The 23,729-nt window shown below is 40.5% G+C and overlaps 2 protein-coding genes and 1 long non-coding RNA gene across 18 annotated transcripts in view; 1 reads left to right on the top strand and 2 right to left on the bottom strand.

Annotated features, from left to right (window-relative positions):
* Positions 1-19,541, top strand: part of KMT2E (lysine methyltransferase 2E (inactive)) — a 98,616-nt gene extending 79,075 nt beyond the window's left edge. For 3 of the 4 annotated variants that reach the window (XM_047695774.1, XM_047695773.1, XM_047695775.1), the window contains 12 exons: positions 7,952-8,116; positions 8,425-8,733; positions 11,351-11,605; positions 11,767-11,911; positions 12,334-12,584; positions 12,962-13,018; positions 13,168-13,731; positions 14,743-15,029; positions 15,861-15,949; positions 16,053-16,178; positions 16,336-16,433; positions 17,270-19,541. In XM_047695774.1, the coding sequence (XP_047551730.1) occupies positions 7,952-8,116; positions 8,425-8,733; positions 11,351-11,605; positions 11,767-11,911; positions 12,334-12,584; positions 12,962-13,018; positions 13,168-13,731; positions 14,743-15,029; positions 15,861-15,949; positions 16,053-16,178; positions 16,336-16,433; positions 17,270-18,781 (3,858 nt within the window). In that variant the 3' untranslated portion in view covers positions 18,782-19,541. The remainder of the gene's footprint in view (positions 1-7,951; positions 8,117-8,424; positions 8,734-11,350; positions 11,606-11,766; positions 11,912-12,333; positions 12,585-12,961; positions 13,019-13,167; positions 13,732-14,742; positions 15,030-15,860; positions 15,950-16,052; positions 16,179-16,335; positions 16,434-17,269) is intronic. The other variant, XM_047695776.1, reaches the window with a different exon arrangement.
* On the bottom strand, positions 13,744-14,543 carry LOC125081234 (uncharacterized). The gene is made up of 2 exons (XR_007121623.1): positions 13,989-14,543; positions 13,744-13,956 (listed from the first exon to the last, which is right to left on the bottom strand). It is a non-coding gene; the product is annotated as an uncharacterized LOC125081234 (long non-coding RNA).
* Positions 19,542-22,412: 2,871 nt separating the features above from the next.
* Positions 22,413-23,729, bottom strand: part of SRPK2 (SRSF protein kinase 2) — a 254,374-nt gene continuing 253,057 nt past the window's right edge. For all 13 annotated transcript variants that reach the window (XM_047695777.1, XM_047695783.1, XM_047695789.1 and 10 more), the window contains one exon: positions 22,413-23,542. In XM_047695777.1, the coding sequence (XP_047551733.1) occupies positions 23,358-23,542 (185 nt within the window). In that variant the 3' untranslated portion in view covers positions 22,413-23,357. The remainder of the gene's footprint in view (positions 23,543-23,729) is intronic.

Below are 23,729 nucleotides of genomic sequence, written 5' to 3'. Positions count from 1 at the left end.
TGTGGCCCTCTCTTGACTAGATTTTAAGTATTGGCCCATTCATTCTACAGTAGCCACAACAGTGTATTTGCACTAACCTACAAAACCAATTTGAAGTATTACTGGTTTTTGGATGAATAATGTGTCTGGTAGAAGGAACCTCTTTCACAGGTGACTTTAAGGGCTATAATAGCCACTTGGAAAAAAATCACGAGATTTTAAAAAAAAGGTTTAATGCCCTTAAAATAATTTTACTCAGATTGCATTTTTTATAAAAGTTTTTGTGACTGTGGGACTACTTTAAAAATACGTCTCTCTTTTAATGCTGAGAAAATCCATGAACTTAAGAACATCCTCATTTTTAGAACCCAGAAGAAAATAGAAATACCCTTTTGCTGATGGAACTTTGGACAGATAAAAATGCTTAGTTGGTCCATTTTTAGTCCTGATTTTACCTGTTAGTATGCTATATTAATACAGGCAAATGCTTCGAATTCCGTGTCCATTTGGGCATACTCATTTTAATGTCTGCCCAGTCTAAGGTTGTTTGTGTGCAGCTAGGTATTTTTCATACAAGTAAAATGTGGAAAACTTGAAAAGTATCAGTGTTCAGAATTTGTCTGGTATTTTGAAGGGCTATGAAACAAATACTTAAAAATCTTTTTCCTTGACCTGTAGTTCTCAAAATCATTGTAGTGTTACTATTTCTAATGGTATATTTGCTTTGATATCTCAGTTACAGAATTTTTGGATATACTCATATAAGCAGAATGCAAAAGCATGCATCCTAGGATTCTTAAGCCAGTTTGGCAGGGTCTCCCCACCCCTGCCAACTTATTAGTATTTGTGAGGAACAAAAGAATTCGGTTCTTTAAATATTAGCCTTTAGTGTCTGTCTTTTGTATTGGTTAGGTTAACATTAGCAGTTGGAAAGATTAAGGATAGCTCGTGAGAACCTTAGGTTAAACTGATTGAAATTTCCTTCTGTGAGAGGACAGACTTTAAATTATTGTGGATATAATAGGAGATTCTAGTTGTCTTGTATATTTATGAGATTGGGATATAAAAGGAGTTAGTCATACTCTTTTTGTCATGTCCAAATTCAAATATACTTTAGCCCATCCTTTTGTAGTATAGCTTGAACTGTATGAAACTGTTGATTCGACAGTCTTTACCTACATAAATGGCACTTGTTCTTTAAGATTTTACTTACTTGACAGAGAGAGACAGTGGGAGAGGAAACACAAGCAGGAGGAATGGGAGAAGGAGAAGCAGGCTTCTCACAGATGAGAGGACACTGGGATCATGACCTGAGCTGAAGGCAGACCCTTAATGACTGAGCCACCTGGGTGTCCGTAAATGGCAATTTCTTGAACAACCTAATATTTAACATTGTGTTCAGTCTCCCAAGAATTGCACCAGTGGATGTATTATTTTGTTGCTTGCTTATTCTTTTTGGTGAAGTTGGGAGATAAGACTGTCTCTGCCTTCAGGGGCGTTTACAGAAACAATTACAGTACGACAGATGTAGTAATGGAAATATAAATCTGATAACCTAGAGCTGTGGTTGGGTTGGGGGCTGCTCAGAGGCCATTCATGAAGTAGTGTTTATGATGGACCTTAGCAGTACGGTTGGAACAAGTACAGATTAGCTTATAGCTAAACTGTATGGCACTGAGTGGAGAAATAGCCCATGGGGAAAATAGCCTGGAAGGGGTTATAAAAGTGATAAATCATACTTGGCTGGGATTATGGAGGGTGTTTTTGCGGGGAGCAGGGAGGTAAGAATTGGTAGCAGATCACATGAAATGTTGAATGATAATTCCATGGAAGACTATTCAAATTATTGTATGACTAGATACAAAGCTTTTATTAACACTTTCCTTTTCCCTCCATTTTTCCCCCCTTAAAAAGTTGTCACCTACCTACAAAAGCAAATTTCTGCCTAAATGGTATAAGAACTGAATAGATGGTTATTGACCTTTCCTTTAGCCGGTAAGAAATACTTCTGTGGCAGTGGGTTTGGAAATTGACTTTGGAGAATCTTACAGTCAGCCCAGTTAAGCTACAGAAGTTGAAATAGGGTAGAGAATCACCTGATTCCAGAACCAGGGCACTACTGAGTGGACACCCCCAGATACATAGTAGTTGGTGAGGGGAAGTGAGGCGGCTGTGATCTCGTCAGAGGTAGAGAGTGTGCGGCCGGGGGTTAGATACTGGGAAGCGCATTGCATTTTGTTGAACTAACAAGGGGTCAGTTTAAACATAAAGCTTTTGAAAGATTTAAATAAAAAAGGTGGCTTGCCACTCCACATTTATTATGGCATGAGAAGAACTTCCTCAAGTATCTTCTAATCAATGTTTTCAAAATAATTTTTTGTGGCATTGTGGAAAAACTGTACCTTGGGGATATATATAGTCTTGGTAATATTTGATGGTATATTTTCGTCAGATTGCTTACACTGGAATCCAGGGAAGGTGGCCAGGAGGCCATCACAGTTTGGAGGATAGAGATTTAAGGAATGGGCGCCTGGGTGGCTCAGTCTGTTAAGTGTCTGCTGTTGGCTCTGGTCATGATCTCAGGGTCCTGGAATCGAGTTCTGCATCAGGCTCCCTGCTCAGCAGGGAGTCTGCTTCTCCCTCTTCCTCTGCCCCTCCCATTTGTGCTTGCTCTCTTGTTCGCCTGCTCTCAAATAAATGAAAAACAAAATCTTTAAAAAAAAAAAAATTTTTTTAGGGGCGCCTGGATCGCTCAGTGGGTTAAACCACTGCCTGCAGCTCAGGTCATGATCTCAGGGTCCTGGAATCGAGCCCCACATTGGGTGCTCTGCTTGGTGGGAGCCTGCTCCCCCCTCCCCTCTGCCTGCCTCTCTGCCTACTTGTAATCTCTCTGTCAAATAAATGGATAAAATCTTTAAAAAAAAATTTGTAATTTTGTTAAATGGTATAGCCCCAGCTCCTAGGAGGAAGAAAAAGCTGCCTGGCTTTATTAAAAAGTCTGTGGTCGGTAAATGAGCCTACTAAATATTTGTGGCAGCCATTCAAGTAGAGATATGGGTAAGCCTGTAAGTGTGAATTTACCGAAGCTTCCTTATAGGTCAGGAAGTGTCCTGGAAGCCTTGTTAGTATGCAGAAATCTCCATCATTTTCTTATGCCTCATCCTTCACACCAGAAATTATTCCACAGAACTCAAGTACATTTTTGGGGGGAGGGCAGAAGAGCTCCATGGCCAGTTGAGTTTAGTAAACAGTGCTTCAGTTTCCCAACTTTGAGTTTCCCAGTATACACACAGTGTGTTTAAAAACTTGAGAAACTCCGTTTGTGAAACCATTTCATAAACTTACACACCCTGCAACTTGTTTGTGGTGATACCTTTGATATCCTACAGATTTTTATTCGATGGTACAGGCATCCTGGGGGAAAAGACTAGAAAGAATCCTGTTGTTCCTAATGTCTCTAGGAAGTAACTTGACTTAGATCACTTTAGAAGATGAGGAAGAAATTTTGATAGTAAGATATCATCAGGATTAATCTTGGCCAGAAAGTCATCTGATGATATGTGTAATATATCACCCATCTGATCAACTTTCTCTCCTTATGACATGATTAAGTTTATGTCGGTTACTAGTTTTAATTTTCTTAGGTCCTCGTTTTCTCTTATTAGAGAATTTAGGAATTGTGTTCTGAGTGATTACTGACATTAGGCTACTGAATAGCAAAAAGGAACCCATGTATTTTTATCGGTATTCTGTTTAAACAAACTGAGGATCTTCAGCTTCACCTGCCTTGATAATAAACTCAGGATTCCCAAAGTCTTGCTAAAATACTTCATTCCATGCTTTCACGTAACAGTGACATATACTCTATGTAATATATACACAATCCTTACTCATTTAACAAAACTGTGAGTGTTTGCTGTTTGCTAAGGACCACTGAAGGTACTGGGTGAAAAAGGCAGCCAGGTTCTGGAGAAAATTTCCTGGAGGATGGCATGCATGGAAAGAAGAAACAGATCTCAAAGAGGAAGCAGTACTGTGAGGATAAACTGAGTCATGTGGTAGAGAAGAAATGGGGATGTTATTATTTTGGAATTATTCTGTTGGTAATCAGTAATCGTAACCATTTTTTAGAAGATTAATAAATTACTCTCTAACTCTTGTTCAAGAGGATAAGCCAAGTTATTTGGGTGAGGAATCTCTTATTTCAAGGCTGTGGGTAGGGTAATTTGGCAGGCTGACCCTGCTGGTTCCCTTTCCTAAAAGGCAAGTTTTTTCTTTTGAGAACCACTTTCTGCCCATTAGCAAGGTAAAAAAATAAACTGTGAGTCCCTAGAGGTCTTCATTTTGTTTCCTTCTCAGTTCTCGCTCTCTCCTATGAGGTGCGTTGCCCTCTGTGCCCGTGCTGTGGGGCACGCACAATGCATCAGCTTGTTTTTACTCAGTAAAAAAGTGCCAGTTATCTCTAATTATTAGGATGAATTATAAGTTTACTCAGTGGAGTTTCTTTTTTTAGTTGCCATATTGTATAAAAATTTAATGTGTGTTCTTTATTATGTGCCCTTGAACTATATGGACTTCACCGTTTATTGAGAGGCTTAGATAAGATCTTCATAATCTCTTCCAAGTATATCAAGTTATATGGTTTCAAGACAGATTTGTCCTCCATTGTGTTTGTATATGGAAGCACGAAATTGGAATAAAAATACTAAAAATATCTACTCAAGTGATAAAATCCTAGAAAGGGATGTTAAGCAGACTTTTTTCTGCTTGCAGGAATTACAGTACTCTAGATTTGCTCTGTAAGACCGTAAACTAAGGTACATGTCATGAAAGCAATGTTGATAGATATCATCAGGGATCCTTCATAGGTTAGCACCCAGTACTCCAGCATTAACAGCATGTCAAATGCTAATGTAGTATTCTTGAAAGGCAAACCTAATTCTAACTCTGTATCAGGTCTGTGATTGCTCAGCTCACAGATAGCTGATTCTGAGGTCGGGTCATGGGCTTGGAATAAAGAGTCATGGTTACAGAACATGCAGGTCTTAGCACTAAGCCATATCTGAACAGTATCAAGCACAGATGTTGGGGTCTGCTGGGGTTAATTAGGACTCCTGATATCGCTAATCCCCTACACAAACTGTAGCTACCCCAGGCTATATGTATAAAACTGGTTATTTTTCCATTAGGTCTGTAAAATAGACAAGTTTTCAGTCATTAAATACTGTGTATCTGATTATGTACTCAATGCAATGGTGAAAACAAATGCTGAACGACATATGAAACTTGGAATTTAAAATGAAAGTAGACCGGTGTGCTTATGTTTTTTTTCACGTAGAAAATCAAAGGCGTGCTTACATTTCCAACACTTGTGTTTTTTAACGGTGAGATTGTATTAAAAGTAGTAGGATGTCTTTAGTGCTTTCAGCTGACAGTTGTAGTAAACATGGGAAGAGTTACGCTTTATTTTGCTTTATGTAGTATTGGTGGTGGTTAACTGGAAAGAGTAAATTAGGAGCCAGAAAACTTGAATAATCATCATGGCTCTGCCTTTGAATGAGTCATATAATGCACACGGGCTTTGGTTTCTTCAGCAGCACAGGACTAGATTTTTTTAAAGATCCTGACTAGTTCTAAAAGATTGAGTCATCTCTAAAATATTTTCTTTTGACTGTCAGTTAATTGTATTGTTTACATGGAGTTCAGTATTTTTATTATTTCATGAGAGAAATAGCATGCACGTGTGTGCAAGCTGCGGGGTGGGGACGGCGGGAAGGGAGAGGGAGGGAGGGAGGACCTTAAGCAGGCTCTGTGCTCAGCGCAGAACCTAAAGCAGGGCTATATCTCATGACACCCAGATCATGACATGGGCCAAAATCAAGAGTCCGATGCTTAACCAGTGGTGCCACCCAAGGCACCGTGGGAGTTCAGTTTTTAATTGAATGAATTTGGTCTTTATGTCAAATAATTTTATCTTTGACCCTCACTCTAAACATTTAAAACAAATGAATATTAACTATGTCAGATTTTTGTCATAAGTTCATATTTATCTTAAATGCTAGTAATTTTTTATACATAAACTGATTTGCTAAGTTTATTTCTTCTGGAAAAATGTACTTTTTGTCAGATATATTTTAAAATTTTTCAAGAGAGAAAATAACCGCAATAGTTAACCCTTTCTCCCTCTTCACCCCCCTCCCCTGTTCAACAGTTGAAGCAGTTAGGAAAATAATTTTTTAATTACTCTGGATTTCTACATTTAGGATTTTAGAAAAGCCCTCATACAGAGATAGGGTTTTTATAAAGAGCTATAAGATGAAAGGGGTTTGAGTAAATTTCCAGTTCCAGTGAAAAGATCACTTTTGCCTATGCTGTTAATTTTAGTACCAGTTAACCCATCCTAAAGCAAGAGAAGTAAGGTACAGACGTATGTATGTGTCCACAAACAAGCAGCCTTGCCTCTGTGGGCTGGCTTCCTTACCTGTAATACAAAGTGAGGATGACGGGTTTTGTAAGAGTGGCCAATTTGCAGTACGGCAATTTGTTGCGACTAACTAGAAGCTCAGCAGTATTGTCAGAGGAGTCTGCTGACTGTTTCTGTCCCCAAATTGAGTGTAAAAAAAATGAAGAAAAGGGGATACCCACGTGGCTCAGTCAGTTAAGTGGCTGGCACTTGATTTCTGCTCAGGTCATGGTATCAGGGTTCTGGGATTGAGCCCCACTTTGGGCTCCACGCTCAACAGGGGAGTCTACTTGTGAATTCTCTCTCTCTTCTCCCTCATCTCCTCCCCTTCTCATGCACATGCTCTTATCTGTAAATCTTTTTAAAAAAATGAATGAAAAAATACAGTAAGCAGTAGTTTCCCCAGTGTGTGGGTGTCTTAATGCTTAAACCTCTGCTGATAATTGCTGGGACTAAAGCTCCAATGTGGAGAAGACCATGCAGCCCGAGCTTGAGATCCCAACCCTTCTTCCCCCATCACTGACAGAAAAGAAGGAAAGCCAAATGGTCCTGATACTCAGGAGCTGGTTCTCTTCATGTGGAGAACTGGACAGTCCATGGAAGTGCTTCCTGTTTCTCGTTGAAAGCTGAAGCACTTGACAGGCCCACAAGGCCAAGGCTCTGGGTCTTGCTTTTAATATTCTCTCTCTAAAGAGAACTGAAGGTCAAAGGAACTATTGCTGTTCTTCAGTCCCTGCCTTAAACTGTCAGCAGAAGACAGGAAGGTCAGAGGGTAGGAGGATGCGTTGCAGGAACTCTGACAGAGGGCAAGAAAGCTAAAGTACAAATAATCACTCACAATTCGGGAATGCCATTTTCCAAGTGCTATTGGCAAGCTGCACAGATATTTCCCAACTGAATTCAACAACAGTTCAGTGAAGTGTAATTATTATTATCCACATTTTGTAAGAGGCTCAAAAAGGTTAGTATCTAGGGTGGTTAAGTTGACTAGAGTCACAAAGATAGTGACTAGTGTCACAAAGATAGTGACTAATACAGTCATAAGTTGAACCCAGGACTTCACCCTGTAATATCCTGCCACGTATCAATAATGTATTCATTCCCTAAGTTTCTGTGAATGTGATCTTTTCAACATTCATTAACGTGGAACTTTGAATCTTATTTTTAAAAGGGCTAACTTCCCTTTTATTCAGAAGGATTTTCAGTTTGGAGTAAAGCAAGGTAGATTTTATGCCCCCCCACTTTTTTTCGTTTTGCTTAACACTTATCTTTGACAATCATCCAACCCTTTAATGAAATGTATTTGCAGTGAAAGGGCTTCCTGAGATGTTTCGGACTCTGAAGGATCTCGAATGAATATGTCTCCCTCCCCCCACCCCCCTAAGCTATCATCAGTAGAAATGTTTTGCTAACATCATAGAATTTATTTTTTACATTTACAAGAACAGTTGGACTTTGGAATTTTACTTCAGTGCAATGACATTTATTATGCCAATTAAAATTTTTTAGACAAGAGAAGAAAGGAAAATGGAAGCAATTCTGCAAGCTTTTGCCAGACTTGAAAAACGAGAGAAAAGAAGAGAACAAGCTTTGGAAAGGATCAGCACAGCCAAAACTGAAGTCAAAACTGAATGTAAAGATGCACAGGTTGTCAGCGATGCTGAAGTTATTCAGGTATCATTATTCAGGTTTAGTTTTGTTTTCATACTTAAGCACTTTCGGAGAAAATTGTCACACCGATTTAGTTGCATCTGTAAAGAATTTTTAACGTGTTAGTAGCATTTTTCAAATTCTGAGAATTTAGACCTGAGATACAAGATTCTATTTGCTTTGTTTTAGACTAAAAAAAAAAAGGTTATATTTATCAGAATTCATCAACTTCAGGAAATTAGCTTCTGAAGTTGATTAATGCTTTTAGATTTCAGCTTCTTACTTATGTAAATGTCGTGTGCAAAGTTCCACTCTGTTGTATTTTGAATTAGGAACAAGCAAAAGAAGAAACTGCTAGCAAGCCAACCCCTGCCAAAGTGAATAGAACTAAACAGAGAAAAAGTTTTTCTCGGAGTCGGACTCACATTGGACAGCAGCGTCGGAGACACAGGACTGTCAGCATGTGCTCAGATATCCAGCCATCTTCTCCGGACATAGAAGTCACTTCACAACAGAATGATATTGAAAATACTGTACTTGCGATAGAACCGGAAACTGAAACTGCACTAGCAGAACTAATTCCCGAAACTGAAGTCCCAACACTTACTAAATGTCCCGCGAAGTACCCTAAAACTAAGAAGGTAGGGCTCTTCAGGAGCAGGGAAACTCTTCTCACGAGAGTATCTATGACGTTAAATATATTCGTGTTTTTAAGATTTAGTCTGTAACATAAGGAATAGAATAGAACAACAGGCGTAGTTTTTACACTTAACAGTTTTCAGACTAGAACAAAAATCACAAAACAATAAAATCAGTTAATAAAAATGTTTGCACTGTTGTTATGAACAGAGTTAAAATGGTCAGTATATCAAGACTTCCTTTTGGAAATTACAAATCACAATGTAATGATTTTAATCATTTATCAAAATTCCTTTTTTTTTTTTTTTTTTTTGCCTATCCTGTGTACTAAATTTATACTTCGCAGAAACAAATGGTTTTATATATGTTATCTTTTATTTTTTTACTTCCTAAAGTTTTCACAATATAGGGAGATTATAAGAATTAAATGTGAAGAAATTCCTGATTGCCATAAAGGGTAGTTTTCAAGTTTATTCATCTTTGAAAAACTGTTAAGACTTAATAAAGCTATTACGAGAAACTATTCACTGAGCTAAACCAGCCTGAATTTCACAGCTCAGAAATAACAGAACATCCTTAAGCACCCCCAACCCCCAGTAGAATAGAATACAGTACAGTGGAGCACAGATAGCAAAGTGGTAATCCTTGGGCTCTTTTGAGCGGGGAGGGGTTAGATCATAACTAGATTCCTCTTGTACACTTGTACACAAAATGTTTTCAAACTTTATCTTGTTCTTACCAGATTCAGCACAGTTTGTAGGTACTGTAAAACCAAAAGTATGTTCAGTAAACATCTGGGATGAATCTGGGAGTATATTTTAATGGCGAGTCAGAGGGTTAGTTAGAGATTTAAGACACAGTTCTAACTGGAAGGCTGTACTCTTCCTCACTGCCCCATGGATCTTGAACAAGCCAGCCAACATTTGCCTTAACGAGGAGCGATTTAAATATATGTTAATTTGATACTGTCAACAATGAGCAGTTATTTTTGCCCACTTTGGAAGGACAAAAAACAATTGCAACTTTTCTTTGTAACTTAGATTAGTGAAAAGAAAAACTCATGTTTTAAAAGAGAAGCTACTTCCTCTACTACAGATAAGACATAATTCTGCCTTTTAGTTTTTAGATGGCTTAGTTATGGTGGCGCTATCAATTTATTTCAATTCCTAGTCAGAGATGTAGACTTTACTCCCATCTGATTCTCTAAAAAAAGCCTCCTTTGCCACAGATTTTGTTGATGGTATTCCATTCTTTTAAACATACTGTTCGAGCATGAAAGTATCATGATTCCCCCTAATGTGAAGGCTTCATTCAGTGTAATAAGACATAGTATCTACTCTGCCAGATACTGTGCTACTTGAAGAGCTTTATAAATATTATTTAGCTCTTCCAATCCTCAAAATAATCCTATTTGTAGAGCTAGTTTCTGTTACGACCTTTCTTTTACAGATAAAGATTGAGATGTAGAGAAGTCACGGTGTGAGTGGCAAAGCCGGGATTCCTACCCAGGCAGCCTGGCTGCAGACTCCACGAGCTTTCTCTTTGTCCAGGATATGCAGTTGTACAGACACGGGGGGTAAAAAAAAAAAAAAAAAAGGAAAAAAGATGCTAAAATGTTTTAATGATTATCACTGGAAGACAGTGTCGGTAGATTATTTTTTCACTGTGTGTATAATTATGTGTGAGAATGCATATATTACTTTAAGTTTTATTTTTTTAGAACAAATTAGAGTAAAAATAACAAGAATATCATTTGATTACCAGATAGAAGGATATGAATGCCCACACAGCAAACAAAATGTGCTTGTGCTGACAGATGTAATCCTTATTTCCGTGCCCATTACAATTGCTTTATTAAATAACTGTAACCAGCCTACAAAAAAAAGTGAGTAGTAGGTTCCAGGTATATTCATAACAAGTAAACTCTAAATTACATACACTGTAGATAAAAATAAATCAACAGAATTAATATAAAAAGGGCTATGTAAATTTTAAAGCAGGGGGTTTTTTTGTTTTGTTTTTTTTTAAAGATTTATTTATTTGACAGAGATCACAAGTAGGCAGAGAGGCAGGCAGAGAGAGAGAGAGAGAGAGAGAGGAGGAAGCAGGCTCCCCGCTAAGCAGAGAGCCCGATGTGGGGCTCGATCCCAGGACTCTGGGATCATGACCTGAGCTGAAGGCAGAGGCTTCAGCCCACTGAGCCACCCAGGCGCCCCTAAAGCAGGGTTTTTAATGCTGACACTTTTTTTTTTTTTTTTTAAATATATATGCATTGATCTCATCATTGGAAATTCTGATAGGCAGCCAGGGTACAAAAACACTGCATAAAACCAGATTTTTCTTACACAATGATAACAGAAGCAATAACAAACCTAAATTTAATGTTTGTGTTTATAAGATAGAACTGAAGTCTCTTAGACCTTGCTGTTTTACAAGGTCTTCCTGGAAGAGTACTATTGTATACAAAATTTAGAAGTAAGGTAAGTTAACCAAAGAAATGTAATGATTGCCCAGTGTATCATTTTGGATAATATATCAATTTCAAATTTGGTATAAAAATGTTCAGTAGGACAATCTGTGCAATTATATATAGAGTGATCAAATTTTTCTTTTCTCTAGCACTTGGTCAATGAATGGTTAAGTGAGAAGAATGAGAAGACAGGAAAACCTTCAGACAGCCTTTCAGAAAGGCCTCTGCGCATAACTACAGATCCTGAGGTGTTAGCTACCCAGCTCAATTCCTTACCAGGCCTGGCCTACAGTCCGCATGTGTACTCTACTCCTAAGCACTATATTCGATTTACTTCACCATTCCTTTCAGAAAAAAGGAGAAGAAAAGAACCTACTGAAAACATTTCAGGCTCATGCAAGAAGGTAAACCATTCTTTGGATATAAAAATCTAGGAATAGCCAAGTGCCAGTCTCCTTCCTTACTACCATCCCTGTTGGTGAAGTGCTTTTTAGAATCAGCTCTACATTTATAGGCTGTGTGAAGAGCTACAAACTGATTCCTGTTCATTTGTTATGTATTTCAGCGATGGTTGAAACAAGCCTTAGAAGAGGAAAACTCAGCAATTTTACATAGATTTAATTCACCCTGTCAAGAAAGATCCAGAAGTCCTACAGTCAATGGTGAAAGTAAAAGTCCACTACTACTAACTGATAGCTGTTCCCTTCCAGGTAGAATTTCTTTTCAGTGTTGTTTTAGTTTGAAGAATGTGGTAGGATGTACACAGCTTGTGTAACAGACACATTCTAGTTGTTACATGCTTTATGAAAGAAGCATTTTGTTATTGTTTCCAGTCCTCTAACCTTTTGTTTGAAGATAAACATGAAAACCTTAAATTCGCAGTACCCTATATATTGGGGCTTATGGTTGAATTTTTGGCCTGCTTCTCAGATCGAAAAGAACTCTCCTGTAAGCACTTTGGCTCGTGGGGGTGGGGAGAGCTTGTTTCATGTTCGTAGTATCTTTGAAAACCCTGAAATTTAGTTTGGGGGTGAAATTCATAATTACTATTGATGATGTTTTGACCTTGCCCAGAATACAGAATGTAGCAAATACCAGCAGTATAATGTCTGAATTATTATTTCACCAACAGATCTAACTACACCACTTAAAAAACGAAGACTTTATCAGTTGCTAGATTCTGCTTACTCTGAAACCTCCACACCTACTCCTTCACCGTATGCTACACCGACTCACACAGATATTACTCCCACGGACCCATCATTTGCCACTCCGCCACGGGTAAAATCAGATGATGAAGCCTGCAGAAATGGTTATAAGCCCATATATTCACCGGTTACCCCAGTAACTCCTGGCACACCAGGAAATACCATGCACTTTGAGGTGAGAAATTTAAATGGGGAAAAGAAAACCTATGGGGATGGTACTTAACAGCTCCCACTGCCCCCGAACTACTGTGCTTTGAGTAGGAAGAAAACATTTTTAAGAAACCAAGAGAGTAAATTTGGAATGTGCATTGATGTGAATTTAAACTTTTATATTTTTATTAAAATGAGCATAACTTTGATCTTACTGATACTCGGTGTCAGACTGAATGGCTCTGTGTGTATCAAACTGACCTTAAGGCAGAGATTTTACAGGGGGAATGGAAATAGAAAGAAGTTTAAAACCAAAGTCTTTGTAATAGTTTGTTTGGATTTCTGTGAATATCATGGATTTATAGATTTTAATTTTCAGTTCTACTTATTTATTTTATACAGAATATTTCTTCCCCAGAAAGTTCTCCAGAAATTAAGAGACGCACTTATAATCAAGAGGTAAGGAGTTACGCAGAAAGATTGTTTAAATTGGTGACCTTTTCCTCTCACCATTATTTTGCTTAAATTATTGGGAGATCTTAAAATAGTACATAGTCTCAAGATGTGGTTATTTGTGTAATTTTTTTTTGTTTTAACTCCTTAAACAGGGATATGACCGATCTTCAACCATGTTAACATTGGGGCCTTTTAGAAATTCTAATTTAACTGACCTTGGTCTGCAAGAAATAAAGACTATTGGTTATACCAGCCCTCGCAGTAGGACTGAAGTCAGCAGGCAGTGCCCTGGGGAAAAGGAATCCGTGTCAGACCTTCAGCTGGGACTCGAGGCAATCGAGCAAACTGCCTTACATAAAACCATGGAAGCACCTACACATGACAGGACTGATCCTAACAGCCAACTGGAATCTGCTCACTCTGGACGGGGCACAATGTATTCTTCCTGGGTAAAGAGTCCTGACAGAACAGGAGTTAACTTCTCAGTAAACTCTAACTTGAGGGACCTGACGCCCTCACATCAGTTGGAGGTTGGAGGAGGCTTCCGAATAAGTGAGTCAAAATGCCTGATGCAGGATGATACTAGAGGCATATTTATGGAAACACCTGTGTTTTGTACTTCAGAAGATGGGCTTGTTTCTGGTTTCGGACGGACTGTTAATGACAATTTGATCGACGGAAGTTGCACACCCCAGAATCCACCACAAAAGAAAAAGGTTACAAATTTAACGATTTTAGTTCTTTTAATAGTGTCTTTTTCATACTACTTCTGAGGGTTATTAGCAGTTATGTGTTATGTAAGGCATTCATACTCCAGGTATTCAAGTTAAACTTATGTACACTTTCAAACCTTTTGTAAATGCTCAATTAGAAAATGCAGAGAAGTAGAACATTCTAGTGATATGGGAAATGCTTACAAGCACGGTTTCAGAAATCGAAACCTCAAGATGATTTATTTCACTGAAAGAGTAACTTCAAGATAACCACTTCCTAGCCAAATAAAGAGAGTTAAATAATACTTGTGTTATTAATATCCTTATTTTATGTAGAACAGGCAGCTTTGTATTGGAGAAATGCTTCTTTCTTCATCCATAATATCTATAGTATTTAGGCCGTGGATATGAGTATTTTGAAAAGTGTTCTGTAAATAATTGTATGTTCCCTGACTTACCACCTTTGGTTGGCAGCAGACATACTGAGACAATTAGAATGCCTTACTGCAGAGAAATGGAATGAACTACAACACTTATTTTGTTAATGGGCTTATTGCTTTGCAAGTCAAAGAATTTTAGTGATGTGTGCTTTTAATTTTTATAACAGAGTCCAGTTGGCAACTTTGTGGGAAGCAATGTAGTATAGTGGAGAGAGCACGGGCTTTCAAGTAAGACCTAGGTTCGAATCCCGGCTCCAACACTCACCAGCTGTGTGACCTTGAGTGAGTGAGTTACTCAATTTCCTCATCTGTAAAATGGGGATGATAATATACCTATTTCATAGGGTTGTTGTGAGGATTAAATGAGATAATGTATGTAAATCATCTAAATACAATGCCTGGCATATACTAGGCATTGGTAATTGTTAATTATTATTATTTGTTCAAAATCAAATTATTTTACATAATTTTCCTAATGTAAATATAGTAATTCTCTTTAGAAAAAAAAATAGATTGACTCTGACATACAAAACAAGAATAAAAGATTTGCTTTTCCTTCACTTTCTTGCTCAAGGTCTCTCTATTAGAGTACCGTAAAAGACAGCGGGAAGCCAGGAAGAGTGGCTCGAAGGCCGAGCACTTTCCACTGGTTAGTGTGTCACCTCACGCAAGCGGCAACTCGAGCAACAGTGGTGACGGGTGTGGCAACAGGAGCGAAAGCGGGGAACAGCTAGAAAGCACTGCTAGCCTGCCGTTACCAACACCAGCTACCGTTTATAGTGCTACTTCGGAAGAAACCAGCAATAACTGTCCTGTTAAGGAAGCTTCTGCCAGTGAGAAGAACGACCCGGAAGTTCAATGGTAAGCCTGTCTAAAAGAGCTCACTGCTAACTTTAGAACTCCGAGCAGTATACCTTATAATTAAAGGAGTCTCTGTTCTTTATCGTCCAGGCAGGATCTTTTCTGTGCTGATTGTGACCGCAGCTAGATCTAGAAAGATCTGAAGTATGCTGTTCTGCAAAGCACAAGCTTTGGGTAGCGAACTCTCTTCCTGTTTGTCATCATTACCCCAGTTCTAAGGAGAGAGATGTTTGCGGTCCTAATTTTGAGAGATCCTCCTTGCTGATAGGGCTTTAAACCCGCTCTGTATTTGCCTATGTTAAGGGTCCACTGTGCTTCCTCTTTGACAGTTTTCGATTTTTCATAATATCCCTCTCCAGAGAACTTTTATCGTAGTCTGTATCCTGCCTGGGGTTTCCTTAGATCCCTAACCAGTTACAGAAAAGAAGAACCAGGTTTTAGTATTTCTTCAGTAAGAACAGCAAAAGCTGGATATGGGATGGGTCTTGGCAAAGGGCAGAAGGGCTCATTCACTTTCCTCTCGGGTCCCCTTCCCCCTGAGCGCGTCCCATTACTCTTACAGTGCAGACACAGGCTCACCTGTAAAGGGTGTTATCTGGTGCCCGCCATGACATTCTGAGTGTGGATGCACTTCAGCCCCCCACCCTTCTCCCACCAAGAAATTGCTTAAAACAAAGGACTGGAGTCTGGCTACTTTCAAAGCTTTACACCTGAGTATTTTCCCAGCAGAGCAAAAGCCTTGGTCTGAGAGGACATGTTGACCATCAAGGACAAAGACTAATCTAGCTGGCAGTAGCTTCCTTGAATTGAATGTATGATTTTATGTTCAAGGACTGCTTCAACCTCAGTGGAGCAAGTGAGAGAAAGGAGTTACCAGCGAGCACTACTTCTCAGTGATCACCGAAAAGATAAAGACAGTGGTAAGTGAGCTTGTTCCTTTGCCCAAAAGCGGAGCCAGCTAATCCCTGTGCACCCTTGTTCTTTGCGGTTCTAATGTTCTCTTTGGGTCTGCTTCATCTCTAGGGGGAGAGTCACCATGTGTCCCATGTTCACCGAGTCATGTTCCGTCTTCACCTTCATCTCATTCAAATCACATTCCCCAGTTGCAACCCAGGGGCCCAGTCCCTCCTTTCAGTGAACTTATGGAAGGTCAGTAAGCAGATGACCTATCGTGGTTATTGTTTTAAAAACCTTTTTGACTCAGCAAGGAAAGTACCTTTCTACAGAGTTGGGCTGAATAATGTTAGTACAAGGCAGCGCTGGTCGTGCAATGTTCCATTCACTCCAACTTTCTTCTGCTTTACAGATCCTGACCCTGAAAATCCAGAGCCCGTGACTACAAGTGAATGTCCATCCCCAGACACCTCTCAAAACACTTGTAAAAGCCCTTCAAAAATGAGCAAGGTAATAAAATTGACCTTTGAACATGGCTGTTCAGGAAAGGCGGCGCTCACATGCACGTGGATCTCTCTCCTGCCATCCCAAGCATCAGTTTGCTATTTTTGGACACTTTGGCATCACACGGTCTAACGTGCTCACTGCTCTTCAGTCCTTTACATTTTCTCCTGGAGGTCCACCTCTGTCACCCCAGGAAATGCAGTCTTTTCATACAGTTTTGGACCACGTGGTCCGTTCTCTAAAAACAAAAAGTCAGATGACACGTGTTGAGAAGCAGTGCTCTGGCCATCCTGATTCAGGAAGAGGGGCCGGTCTCGTGTGGCGGCAGGTGCTGTGCGAACTAAGGACTGAGGGGTGGGAGACTGGGGCTCTTTTTCCGTTTATGTGACATCACATACACTGACTTGTCTTATACCTGGATTGTTCATGTCTGAACAACGTAAGAGATGTTTCGGGTCAGAACAGTTGGGGTGAGCACGTTCATTTACTCAGACCGGGTGATAGGTTGGGTGCAGCACGTCCTGTTACGGAACTGAAACTTGCTCAGTGAATTCTTCCAGAATAAGGCTCGAAAGCAGGTTGGATCACTGAGGGGAAAAAAGGCTAATGGAATGTAAAGACCATTCTCTCCTTAAACTTGTCTTCCATAAAAATTAATCCAGAGAATCTGGTGGAAGCTCAGCACCAGAACTCGGTAGACTAGTGAAAAAGCTGCCCTTGCAGGATCCCACGCCTCTGCGACAGACCTCCCCAGTCCACCTTACCCGCTTCCCCTTTCTAAAGTGAACCCCGAAGTGCCATTCGTACCCCTGGTAACGGACGGATTCGTTTTCTCTCCACAGCCCGCGTCCCCGGGACCCGTACCTCCTGTTCAGCCGCATGGGAAAATAGCCACAAAGTCCGAGTCCCACTGGGAGGCCGCAGCTGCCACGTCGGAGGTGGAGAACGGGGTGCACCTGAAAGCAGAGCTCCCCCAGAAGCAGCTGTTAAACAGCACCCAAGCACTTCCAAAGAACCCTCCTCCTCAGCCGCTCGCTCGAAGCTCCGTCGAGCAACTTGCACAGAAGCTGCCCTCGGCGCCGGTCAAGTTGCACTGTCCTCAGTCCCCTCACGTAGAAAATCCTCCCAAGTCCTCGACACCCCACCCGCCTGTGCAGCACGGGTATCTCTCACCAAAGCCCCCTTCCCAGCAGCTAGGCTCGCCCTACAGGCCTCATCACGCACAGTCGCCTCAAGTGGGAACACCTCAGCGAGAGCCTCAGAGAAATTTCTACCCAGCGGCACAGACCCTTCCGGCCAGTACTCCGCCGGCCCCGTCCGGAGCACTGTTCACGCAGACGCCCTCAGGACAGTCTTCGGTGACCTACAGTCCGTTCACCACCCCCAGTCTGAGCAGCACGGCACCGCCCCCTCCGCCCCCACCGCCCCCTTCTTCCTCATCTTACTATCAGAACCAGCAGCCCTCTGCCAACTTTCAGAATTATAATCAGCTTAAAGGTAGTCTTTCCCAACAGACTGTGTTTGCTTCAGGACCAAATCCAGCACTTCCGGGCGGCGGCAGCCAGCAGCCGGCTCCAGGCCACCACGTCACTCCGGGGCATTTCTTGCCTTCTCCGAACGCTCCTCTTCACCATCAAACTGCTGCTGCTGGGGTGCCCCCCCCGCCCCCCCCTCCCCCGGCCCCAGGGCCACACCTCGTGCAGCAGCCCAGCTCCCATCAGCAACACTCTGTCGCTCATGTCGTAGGGCCTGTTCACGCGGTCACCCCCGGGTCCCACATTCATTCTCAGACTGCTGGACACCATTTGCCACCACCCCCGCCACCTCCCGGTCCTGCCCCTCATCACCACCCACCACCCCATCCTTCCACAGGACTCCAAGGTCTACCAGCACAACACCAGCATGTGGTCAGTTCGGCACCCCCCCCACCCCCGCCGCCGCCACCTTCCAGTGTCTTGGCTTCTGGGCACCATACCACCTCTGCTCAAGCCTTACACCATCCACCTCCTCAAGGACCTCCACTCTTCCCTGCAAGTGCTCATCCAGCCGTACCACCGTATCCCTCCCAAGCCACACATCACACCACTCTGGGACCGGGACCCCAACACCAGCCTTCTGGAACAGGGCCACATTGTCCATTACCAGTCGCAGGTCCTCATCTCCAGCCCCAAGGACCAAACAGTATTCCAACACCTACTGCTTCAGGGTTCTGTCCTCACCCTGGCTCTGTGGCCCTGCCACATGGGGTTCAAGGACCTCAGCAGGCATCTCCAGTGCCTGGACAGATTCCAATTCACAGAGCACAGGTGCCACCAACATTTCAGAACAATTACCATGGTTCGGGGTGGCATTAAAATGGACTCCAAAAACATTTTTTTAAATGTTCTGTAAGATAAACTGTATATTTCATATGTACCTATTAAGGTACTTTTTAAAGCTTGTACATGAAACTTTGTATAAAAAAAAAAAACAAACACCAGTGCTCTTTCACTGTATTTTTCCCATTTTTGCTTTTTAAAATTCCTTAAAAAATGTGCTGTTAAAAGCCAGTATTAGGTATCTTTATTTTGTAAGTGAACATTCCAGCTGTTTTTCTGGCAGTAGATTTGATGCTACATGATCTTTAAATTTTATTGTTGCAGTTAAAATTCATTTAGTGAATGTTTTCTATATTATTTTATACATATGCATTTAAGTACACAGCTAAGTAATGGCACTATGAGGATTTTTTTTCCTGTCAGCAGTTCTGTGAGTGCATCTTAGGTATAAAAAAAAAAAATGCAATACAGATCTTTATAGTTTGGTGTGGACATGGCTCATTTTGTTTTATCGGTTATTTGCAAGCAGAATGTAATTTAATGTATAGATGATTTTTAACGTCTCCTGACAAACTGTAAATACTGCACTTCTTTTGCGTATATAATTGCTTACAGCTTTTCTCATTTGATATATAGCATTGTACATATGACAAGTCTTTGCAAAACTGTGTGATCTTTGTGAAAGTAGTACAGTATATGGCCTTTAATTTCTTTTTTATTTTAAATATACTGTCACATTGAAGCACTGGTTGGGCATTTTAATTCATGTTAATAAATCACAATTATGTCAGTTTTACCAAATTGTCCTGTACAACTTCTGAGATTGGAGTCTGTTTAAGCCAGTGTGTGTGTTTTTTTTTTTTAACGAGAAGTTCCCTTTCATCAGATCAGTTTGTCAGGGGTTAGCCTTCCGTTTTCTTCAGCTACACCTACCTCAGCTGGACTGTAGCAGACATCAGGAGGCAGTGAGCAGTTGGGCTGTTCCTTTAACGCTCCTTCCTGTCATTTCTGCAGGAAACTTCTAAGCTGGGTTGGAGGCGCTACCTCTAGCTGACGTCATACAAAATGAGTCCATATCGTTAAGTATTACACGTGATCGAGTTCTAGAGTGGAACTGACAACTGTTCAAAAACATGGCGTAGTTTTGCCTGACAAGTATCTCATTTGTACACTGCAGAACATGCATGACAGCAATGTCCTACTGATGAATCAAAATTATTTGAAAACCTTTTAAATTAACATTTACCATCTAGCTATAGTATTAAAAAGAAAGTACTAATAGGAGGTCTTAAAAATTTGTTTTGGGTGTATAAAATAAAGGAAAACGGCATCATTCTTAGAGTTCTCAAGTGAAATGAAAACAGCCTCTCAGACGGACACTTTGCTGAAATACCCAATGCTAGTTTTTGTTTTGAAAAAATTCGGTTTTCTACCTCTTCGGAGGATTGATTAGGTAGAACCATAAGTAATGACACATTTTTCCAATTTTCACCTGACATAATTTGGCACAGCATTCTGTGGTTTGGAGAAAAACCTCAACAGACATAAACATCACTGGGTAAGATTTGGCAGTAATAAAAGATGTTTTACAGTAACTTTTAATGTCCATTTCCTTTTAAAAACCAGCTAATCATGGTACAGGAAGAAAGCTGCGTTTAGGGCTCAGTTCTAATCAGCTTCAAGTTTTAAAAGAACTTGGGTCAACTTCACCCTTCTTGACTTGGCAAACAACACTCTACTTACGGTATTCGCTAAAGAAACACTTGTCCAAGAAATCACGGCTTCACGTCACCCGGCCCGAGGTTTCACAGAACAAAGGTGGTTAATTAACTATCAGCACAGTGAGCGGTAGCCTTCACCTCTTTCAAAGGACTGTTCTAAGGATTTAAAACTCCTGTGATAAATCTGCCTACGACAGAAATAATGATAGAGAAGCTTTTCTATGAACTGCAGAATCTCTTTTATTCTTTGACTCCTTGATGAAGGGCACATACACTCTCAAATATCGTCTCTACCAGAATTTCATTCAAGTTATAAAAACAATAATGGAAGAAAAAGTGGCATTTAAGGAATAATCTCAACTGTTAATTGAAACTGAAGTTCTCTACCCAAGGAGAGAAACAGTTTATCGTGTTTAACTAACTAGGAATGATTCAGGTACAAGAAGAGGCAAGTGAGTAAATCAATTTTCACCTGAAAAGTTTGCTTTCCTGAAGCCTCTAAACTTGCTTTTTTTGGCCTTTGAGCGGTTCTAATTTCCAGACAGCCAGCTTCTCATCTGCCACATTCACGATCCACTGCTTGTCCTTTTCCAGGAAGACTTGGCACGGGCTAATGAGAGGAAAAGCCAGGACATTCACTGAAACCACCGAGCTGGCCTCCGTGAGCCACGCACCAGCGCCGCTCCTTCAGCGCAGTATTCTCTCCTCAAGCCACCGAGCTTCTGCTACAAACCAGACTATACCTAATACAAACGTACATTCCTTCTAGAACTTTTTTACATTGTGTAAGGGACAGATCTTTCCAAATTCCTAACAATTGAGTTTATTTTCTAACATGAGCCAAAACTGCATTAGATCAAGTTCATTCAAGTGTGCTACAAACCCTGACACAGATTTTTCAGAGTTAGGGAAGACGTGCTTTGTGGTTCTCGTGAGAACGGCTCCTACGGAAACTGCAGCAACCATCTGTTGCAGAACTGGCGGGATAACCTCCAGCCTTGTCAGAACACAGCATGCGTGATGCCTACGGAAGTGGTTACGCTCTATCGTCTGTTCCCTCAAGGTGAATACAGTTAAAAAGAAAATTTGCAATGCTCAAACACAATGCAGTTAGTAGGTTTCTGATGGAACGTGAATGAAAAAGAATCACTGAAATCCTAGGTAGTGCATCTGTCCTACAGCAATTCTTTTAGGTCCATATTCTACTCTTAAAAAACAATGATTTCCTGTAATAAGGCTTAAGCATGTTCTACAGCTACGTTCCCTGCAATGGGAACGTGGGTACTTCTTTAGTTGGGGTTACGCTACACTAAAAGGAGAGCAAATGTTTGTTGATTCTATCGCTTCAAATATAGGCCAATGACCAAGGCAATGTCTGGAAAAAAAAAAACCAAAACACTTTAATTTTTAAGACAACCGCAAGCACCTCAAACAATGGATTATTATTACAACACTTGTTATCTTTTCACAATCTAGTTATTGCAAAGGCATATGGATAAATGTTAATGGACAAAGTCAAGAAAAACGAGGCACCTTAATGAATGTAAAATTTTTAAAAAACCTGACATTCAATCCACTGACTTCTAAAAGAGGCTAAATACACCTCCATATATTACATTCTAAAATTGTATTGCCTACTATGGTTTGTGTCCTGGATTCTATAACATTAAGGAAATGCATCAACAAAAATCGTGTGCAACCTGCAAAGGGAAAATCGTTTTCTCAACCTCAGTGCATGGGAAGACAATGAAAAAGCTAGTGATGTCGTCGTAGCCGCACAGCTAACCGCCTACGGAATGAGTGCGATCCCCGCAACCTCGCAGACGCCAGGCTCGTGCCCGCTGCACTGCTAACTGTGCATACCATACCTGGGTTTTGGACAAACACAAGCAAACTTCTCAAAAAAAAAAAAAAAAAAAAAATATATATATATATATATATATATATATAGATATATATATATATATTTTGTTTTTTCTCATTCCACACACTGCACATGGTTTTGTCATCCAATTTAATCTACGTAGAGTTTAACTTACAGTGTTTGGAGGAGGCAACACCACATGGTACCGGGCTATCACATTTTTAAAGGGAAATTGCTCTTTTTCCTTTAAAGTACTTTTAAAAAATATGCAAAAATATGAATGGGAGTGCTAAAACTATAATACGTATTTTAGAATGAAAGCATGTCTTGCTTTAAAGTGCCATATAGGGAATGACATAACTCAGAGCCACTTTCTTTAAAATCCAATGTAAAAGGACTGTTATGGAATGAAAAGTCTGCCCCACTCCTGGGAGCAGTTCAAGTCCGCTACATGCAACTCAGGCTACAAAGCACTCAAGACTTGGTAGCTTTTCTGAAATTTGAGTCCCCATCCCATATTTAATGGAGATTAACATTTACAGGTGCATTTACATACACTATAGTACAGGAATGATGTCCCTTTGCCGGAAGATAAAATTGTACATTTCCTTGCTATTTCTTGGTTCCAACTTGATAATTTCTTAAGATTGTAAATTATATAGTACTCAGCTAAAATATTTCTTCATAAATAGTTACAAAACCTGCCAAAACACAAGGGGGAAAGTATTTTTTGTTCAAAAAAACTGACATTTGAATGTCACACGACACAAACAATGCTTCGAGACATGTTATTGTTTCCAGAAGAGAGTGGGTCAGTAAACTACTAAGCTGAAGACAAAAGACTACCCTTCCCCAGGATCACAGTGCACAAAAAGCAAAATGTCAAACAACAGTACCTCAAAGCAAAATAAAGGTCTGAGGATGAAGCCAGCTCACTTGTAATCCTGTTAAAGAATGAGAGTCACCGTTTAGGTCCAATGCACTGGAAAACATTTGCTAGCTCAGAATGCTCTATTTGTAGAATCTGCTAAGAATTCAACCAAGGATGCCGAAGGCATTCGCCAGCTGAGGCTCGTTTTTCTGGAACCATTTCTAACATGGGAATCAGGAAATCTGTAAACTGTGCAGCATCTTCGTGGGGCCAACCGTACTTTTCCACAAGGACATCAAAGAGGCTCCAGGGCTTCAGCTTGGTGATGTGCCGCAGCTCTCCTACAGGGAAGAAACAGGCAGGGTCAAGAAAGCTCCAGATGTGCACGTCCCACGGGTGGTCCGGGCGGGCGTGTGAGGAAGCAGCCACCTACCTGCCCGACACTGAGCCACTAAGCCACAACGAACAAACCAGCTTCCCCCCCAAGATGGTCGTCCTTCAAGGTCTACAAGGCTGTGTCATATTTCA

This window comes from Lutra lutra, chromosome 11, assembly GCF_902655055.1.
Source record: "Lutra lutra chromosome 11, mLutLut1.2, whole genome shotgun sequence".
NCBI lineage: Eukaryota > Metazoa > Chordata > Mammalia > Carnivora > Mustelidae > Lutra > Lutra lutra.
This window is presented reverse-complemented; position numbering and strand designations above follow the sequence as displayed.